Source organism: Mirounga leonina, unplaced genomic scaffold (genome assembly GCF_011800145.1).
Source record: "Mirounga leonina isolate KUSES-001 unplaced genomic scaffold, KU_Mleo_1.0 Mir_173, whole genome shotgun sequence".
NCBI lineage: Eukaryota > Metazoa > Chordata > Mammalia > Carnivora > Phocidae > Mirounga > Mirounga leonina.
The window spans coordinates 52,011,895-52,019,079 of NW_023270447.1; the positions used below are offsets into that span (position 1 = coordinate 52,011,895).

At 45.6% G+C, this 7,185-nt stretch overlaps 1 protein-coding gene across 3 annotated transcripts in view; it reads left to right on the plus strand.

Moving 5' to 3' along the window:
• The window catches only part of LRP8 (LDL receptor related protein 8), a 75,930-nt gene extending 70,958 nt beyond the window's left edge, over positions 1 to 4,972 (plus strand). For 2 of the 3 annotated variants that reach the window (XM_035018517.1, XM_035018518.1), the window contains 2 exons: positions 945 to 1,121; positions 3,440 to 4,972. In XM_035018517.1, the coding sequence (XP_034874408.1) occupies positions 945 to 1,121; positions 3,440 to 3,478 (216 nt within the window). In that variant the 3' untranslated portion in view covers positions 3,479 to 4,972. The remainder of the gene's footprint in view (positions 1 to 944; positions 1,122 to 3,439) is intronic. The other variant, XM_035018516.1, reaches the window with a different exon arrangement.
• The last annotated feature ends 2,213 nt before the right edge of the window (positions 4,973 to 7,185 follow it).

Genomic DNA, 7,185 nt, shown 5'->3' on the forward strand with positions numbered 1-7,185 from the left:
CCTTCCTTCCTTCCTTCCTTCCTTCCTTCCTTCCTTCCTTCCTTCCTTCCAACATTTATCAAGAACCTACCATGCGCCAGACACCATTCTAGGCCCTGGGGACACAGAAATGCTGGGGCAGGTGGTTGGGGTGGAAATGTATCAGGACCACCTCGTAGCTAGAGGCTGTTCCTAGGGTAAAGAAACCAAACGTCTTTCTTTCTGCTGAGTACGTTTTCAGAACCTTTGGCCTAGAAGGGTAACTGTGGCCATGCGATTGAGATGTGTTCATTTCACACAAACTATGTGCTGGCTGCAAGCCCAGCGCTGTCCCGGATATGCACTGTGCGCAAGGAAGGAAGCAATGTACCCACTTCCGAGGAGCTGGGGGTGGTGAGAGTCACTTACTGTCGGACAGCTGTGTGCGAGTGCATTGGTGGAGCTCAGGAGTCTCTCTTCCAGGAAGCTTTCCCTGGTTTCTCTGTTCTTCCACAGCCTCTCTCCGTCCCAGCACCTGTCACACTGTAGTCAACTTGTCTTTTTGCTCATTGGTCTCCCCACTAGACCGTGAACTCCTTGAGGCCAGGATCATTGAATTCATCTGTTTCCCTGGGGCCCAGCACAGCATAGCGTACTGGGAGCCAGTACATATTTGCTGAGCAAACGCTGAGGGACCATCAACAAGGGAGCTGTTAATTCTGTTTGGGAAACCAGGCAGGGAATGTCTCCCAGAGGCTGTGATAGATGAACTGTATCCTTGAGAGGTTAATAGCAGTTTTTCAGCAAGAGAAGGAGGAAAATGGCATTCCAGAAAGAAGCAGGTGCAAAGGCTGAGGGATACAATAGGGCCTGGCTTGTTGGGGGAGCGAGGACCGCCAAGTGTGTGGAGCGGATGTCGTGGTTGTATAGCAGAGTCAGGGGGCTGAGTGTGACCTCCTAGGTCATCCAGTCCATCCCCCTGTCAGGCAATCAGCAGCTTTGATCACCCACTGTGGGCAGAGCCCTGTCTTGGGGAGACCAGAGAACTGGAAGACCCAGCCCCTGCCCTCAAGGAGCTTTTTGTCTTGCCGGGGGAACCAAGGTCACAGCCGCACCAACTCCCGAAGAACCCTCTTTCCGAGCTGCCTGTCGTCAAGTGCAAGGTAGGGCAGCGCCACTCCGAGTCTGAGGGGCTGGTGAGTGAGGGCGTGAGCCTAGGCAGGTGCGGCCCATCCTAGAAGGCATTCTGGTCCTGGAAGGCTGCAAATTGTAAGCTGGGTGTTGGGGCAAAGAGGAAAGAGGAGTTCACTGTAGACCGAGGAAGTGGCCCGAGGAAGAAACGATCGCGTATGGGGCAGAGCAGACTGCCTTGCCGTGGAAGCACATTATTCATGAAGGGGAGGCATGGGAAATGAAGTTGAGCAAGTGAGGAGGGCTGGCAGATGGCCTTGAGACTTAACCTCGGCCAATCACACAAATAGGTGCTTGACCAAGTTTTACAGATTGGGGGTGGGGGGCAGTGGAAGAAGCGTTGAGCTTAGCCTGAGGAGGTGGCTCCCAGTTTCACTGCTCCGTAGCCTTGTGGCCTTAGTCACTTCTCTCTGCTCACTTCTATTTGTAAAGTAAGAATGATAACCCCCATTCTATCTGCTGCCTAAATTCATAGCGTTCAGGTGAGACAGCACGCGTGCGAGAGCTTTTGTGAGTTACAAAGCACTCTACACGCGTCAAGTGGCACTGTGTCCCAAGGAGCAAATAACGCCTCTGGAGGAGCCATTCCTGAGGCATCTAAGGCCCGAGGAATAAGCTCCTGCCGGCTGCAGAGAAATAGAGTAGGAAAGGGAGGAAATGGACATTTAGTGGGAACCTCCTGTGTGTCAGACACCGCTCGGTGTTTGATGTACATTTCCTTGTGTAGTCTTCACAGCAACTTTATAAAGTTGATATGATTAGCCCCATTTTGCAGATGAGGAAACTGAGACTAGAGAATTTGAGTAACTTGCCTAGGGTCACCACTAAGAAGTGGCAGAACCAGGACAAAAACTCCAGGCTGTATGTACACAAAAGTCCATGCTCTTTCCACTTACATCATGGGGTAAATAGCCTGGGAGCTCTGAGAATCAGTATCCTCAACAACCTGTTCTCCCCGCTGTCCTTTTCTCAGGGAGCTCTACCATCACTGCCTTTGGTCTAGAGATCTGTCCTGGAGAGAGAGGGAGGGTAACCGGACTAGAAGAAGAGAGTCTCATTGTCTCTATGTGTCTATGCTGGTAAAGCAAGGCCATGGCATTCACGCAAAACCACAAATAACCCAAAGATGATTTGAAAGGTAGTGGGGTCACTTTTTATTGTCTGTAGCCTGTCCACAGATGGGAAATGCTAGTCTGGTTCTATTTTATTATGCTGGCCAGGTTGATCTAGAATACTCTGGACCCCACGTGTGTTAAGCACTCTATAGAGATGCTCTTGTTTGGTTCCTCAACAACTCTATGTGGTAGGTCCTGTTCTTACTCCCATTTGACAGATGGTAAAACCAAGGCTCAGAGAGGTAAAGTGGTTAGCCCAAATTCACTTAGCTAGGAGGAAGATATTGAAACACTGGGGTCTGCCCAAAGGAGTGTACCCAGGAAATGGAAAAGTGGGAAACAGGATTACAACAGACCCAGTTGGGGAAAGCTAGATGTGTAGCCTGGAGGAGAAAACACTCAGAAGGAAAGGAAGGGAACTCAGACACTGTCTGCAGATTTCAAGGGTTGTCTGTATAGAACTCTCTTGAGTCTAAGAGAACCGGGGAACATCGGAATATTTAGAGAAAGAGATTTCTTGTCAGTAGAGGAAAGAGGTTAAGTCCACTGTCCACTCTGCCAATGGAATAGACCAGCTCAGGGGTTAATGGGCTCAGCCCACTAACGGTCAGCCATTTGTGACAGGGGAAGTCTAGCATCTAATGACTAAAAAGTAGGGTTGAGGGAAAGAGGAATTGAATTTAATTGACCTGTATTGCCTTCTGATTCTGTATAATCAGTTAAGAGGGTTGCAGCGGATCGCCTGCCTAATTGTGACTCACAAGCTAGAGACAAGTAGCTAATGGCCTGGTATTAAACATTTGCCAGAGCTAACCCACTAATGTTGAAAAAACCTAAAATCCTCTAAGGAAGGACTGAGAAATTTGAGATCTCCCCAGCACTCCTTGACAATGAGGCAGAAGAGAATGATGGAGAGAGCAACAGCTCTGGATTCACACAGGTCTGGGTTCAAATTTTAGTTCACCCACTTGCTATGTGATCCAGGACAAATGTTAAAGCTCATTGAGTCTCCGTTTCCTCATCTGTAAAATAAATATGACAAACCTGTCTCTTGGGCTAGTATGAAGATTATGGGAGCTAATGCCTATAAAGTCATAGAATGTCTGCTGCCTGGTGGGGACTCAGTAAATCGCTCCTGTGGGTCTAATGGTGATTTCTTTGCTCTCTCTCCCCAGCGAGTGGCATTAAGCCTTGAAGATGATGGACTGCCCTGAGGATGGGACCACTCCCTTCGTGCCTCATGGAATTCAGTCCCATGCACTACACTCTCTGGATGGTGTATGCCTGGATGAAGGGGTTTCTGTGTATGGGTGTGTGTGTGTGTGTGTGTGTGTGTGTGTGTGTGTGTGAGAGATTTCTTTTTAATTTATGTTGCGGAAAGGTAACCACAAAGTTATGATGAACTGCAAACATCCAAAGGATGTGAGAGTTTTTATATGTATAATGTTTTATACACTTTTTAACTGGTTGCACTACCCATGAGGATTTCATGGAATGGCTACTGCTGAGTGACTAACATGATGTACATAACCAAATGGGGCTGATGGTACAGTAGCTTACTCATCATTTTAAAACTATATTTACAGAGAGTATTTGGTTTGGGGGGAGCTTTTTTAGATTTTGCAGTTTTGGGTTTGATTTTTTTTTTTTTTTTTTTAGTATATAAAATGATTATGCTTTGTGGCTATCCATCAACATAAGTGAAAAAAAGGAGAAAACACTTCAACTCCCTCCCCCACTTAGATTATTTATTAACATATTTCAAAAAATAAGATTAGTCCTATAAATAATTTAGAGACACAAGAGTATTTATTTTTGGTATGATTGGCCCACCATGCAGACTCTGTGTGCGTTTACGTTTCTATGTGTATGTGTGTGAGAGAGACAGATCTGTAGAGAAGAGGCGCACCTGGGGCTGTTCGAATCCATACAGAGAAAAACATGGGGAAACAGTCCACGGAGGGTTATCTGTAGTTTTCAGAGAAGCCTTTGGAAATTTGGCTCAAAAAAATGGGTGCCGTGGTTTGTGTAAACACGTAGTGGAAGAGGCAGATCTTTTCCACCTCTGGCAACTCCTGGGATCCTAGTCCATCAGGCATAGCCTTTCAGTTCCCCTATGGCTGCTGGGACTCCCGCTCGGGCTTTCTCTTCTGTGGCTGGGGCCAGTGCCAGATTTCACACGGTGCCAGAAGTTCTTGTGAGCTCAGGCGAGAACACGCCCGAACCTCGGCTCCTTGTTTTAAAGTTCGGCATTTCAAGTAACTTCCTTTTCCTTCAGGATGCTTGGGTTGAATTCATTATGTTTCCTCTGAAGCACTCCTAGGGTGCCATCCTTACTCGTGGAGAGCTAAGTGGATACATTTCTAGAACAGCCCAAGTTTCCTGTAGAGACTGGCTCAGGCACTGAACCTCTGAGATAGGCAGGGGGTGAGGATAAGGACAGTGGAATAGGTTCTGTTATATCTCTATTTCTCCCTTTCCCTTTCCCTTCCTCTCTGCCATTTCCTGTAAGTGGGGGAAACAACATAGGCTTGCTACCATCATGTGTTCATTTAGATGAAAGTAGCTTTTGGCTGAAGTCAGAGAAAGTGGCCAAACTTGAAGTCCTACAAGGGGGAAATGGCATATACAACATTATCGTATATTGGATATATATGTTCACACAGGGATTTGGTTTACTACTTTGTAAATAAAAGGAAAAACTCTGGGTATATGTATAGATTTTTTTTTCATTATGGACACTTTTCTTTGTTTTTCCTGGGCGTCGGGAGAGGTGGGAGAAGTGCTCTTTTCTCTTTGTGGGGTCTGCCATTGAAAACATACTCCTACCATCCCAGAAGGAATTCTGTCCCCACCAGCTCTCTCTTCCAAGATCTGATCTTTTCTTAACTCTGCTGTTCTGCCACTTCACTCCCACCAGACAGCCAGGGACAAGACATGTGAACAAATTGAACAAATTCTGACACCCCTCCCCTCAGCAGCCCCCAACTCAGTGAAGCTTGGATATCTCACCAGCTTGATACCCTTCGCATTTTCAGGCAGGCATTCGGGAGTTCTATAACCCTGCTCCTAGAACCTTTCTTCACGTCACTCATGATCTCCTCACTTCCGAGAAAAACAACTGTGTTCTGGAGCCTTGGCCCTATGCTCTGCATAAACAAGCAATTTCCTCACGATATGCATGTGTTGTAGTCCTAAAACATTCATTGAGAGGCAATTGACCTAAAGACCAATACCAAATAGGATTTTAAGAACAGGTGGCCAACTCCTATGGAGCTTAATCACTTACTACTATTCTTTCAAGAATGGAAAGTAAAATTATTTTTGACTGGAGAAAAATGACAAAAACATTGAGATTTACACGAAACAAGCAACTTTTTCTATGACCCGTCTCCAAAGAAATAGAATTCCCTGGGGAAATGAGAACGGTGACTAATGTGTAGTTTCTAAACTGTCAGTCAGATCCTGGCCTTCCCAGAAAAAAAACAAAACAAAAAAAATGGAGTCAGGATGGTTCAGCCTGAGATCTCAAAAGGATGATGAGACACAACTTTCTCAGAGACATCCATGTTTCCTGAATATGCTACAGCTGCAGTTTGGAAGAGGCGGCTACGGAAGCAAGCTACGGAAGACCAACTGCAGAGTCCTCACGTGTCCGATGGTAGTCAATAAGATGAAATCTGAGGAGGCCAGGTCCATCCTCCCTCTCTAGTCTTGGAGGCTTCTGAACCTCATTTTGAGGTATAATTGCATTTCTGTTGCCTTTTGCCCCTGTGCTGTCATATACCTACAGCCAATAACAGATCATAGAGTCATCGGACTGTAGAGCCAGAAGGAAACCTAGACATGAGGCCAGGAGGGTAGAAGATTTATCAGACATTTTTTTTCTCTGTTTAAAAGAAACTGGTCCCAGACCTTTTCTTTCCTTTCCTTCTCTAGGAGACTACTTTGGGCTGCCTGAACATTGTACCAAACCTGCTATCTACTGGCCTATCTTTCCAGTGGAATTATGAAGACGCTGGTAGAAATAGCCTCCCAGAAACAGAAAACTAAAATTTTATTTATTTACTCTTGATAGCCTGATTATTTATAAAATAGGTTGAGGTAACCTTTAACCTCAAGATGAGATCGGAATTAAATTTATGGCAATAAGTACTATGATCCTTCCAATTTTCTCTGTGATTGCAGTATATCCATTCACTGAAACCATTTGCCAGGTACCAACTAAGTGCCGGGCACTGCAGATGGACGGGTCACTCAAGTGTTTTCTGTCCTTACGGAGTTCACTAACAGTAGAGGAGGACCTGTGGAAACAAAAAAGGAATAGATTCTTTTCAGAGTACTCTTAAGGCACAAAGGAGAGAGAGGTCATTTCTACATAAGGAGATAATGAATGGGGTCAAGAAAGGCATTGTGGAAGTGACCTTATACTAAGTCTTGAAAACTAAGTCGGGGTGTCCGGGCTGCCCCAGGCAGAGGAGGACACGGAGACATGAAACAGCATGGGGACTGGAAGGAACTGCATGTAATTCATTGTAATGAGCAAAAGGCTCAAGGGGGACTTAGCAAGAAATGAGGCTGAATGGAAAGACAGGTTCAATGTAAGCACTTTATAGAATACTTATGTTTAATTTCTGATTCAATTATGCAAACATTTCTTAGTCATTTATTGTGTACGAGGCACCAAGGGCATCATGGAGAGTTCATCAGGATGCATCGCCAGCACTTTGCAGACATGACAGTCTTTAGCCTCCAGCTTTCCAGTGGCCAAAGGGAAATAGTGACTGCGTTTCATATGTTTGAGTTGACCCTTTTTTTGAATATAAGGGTAATGGGATTTTCACAGAAGCACTCCACGTTGTCAAGAGCCTCTGAGATTTTCTCAACACCGAGAAAACGAAATTTTGGAGATGGGTAGTCT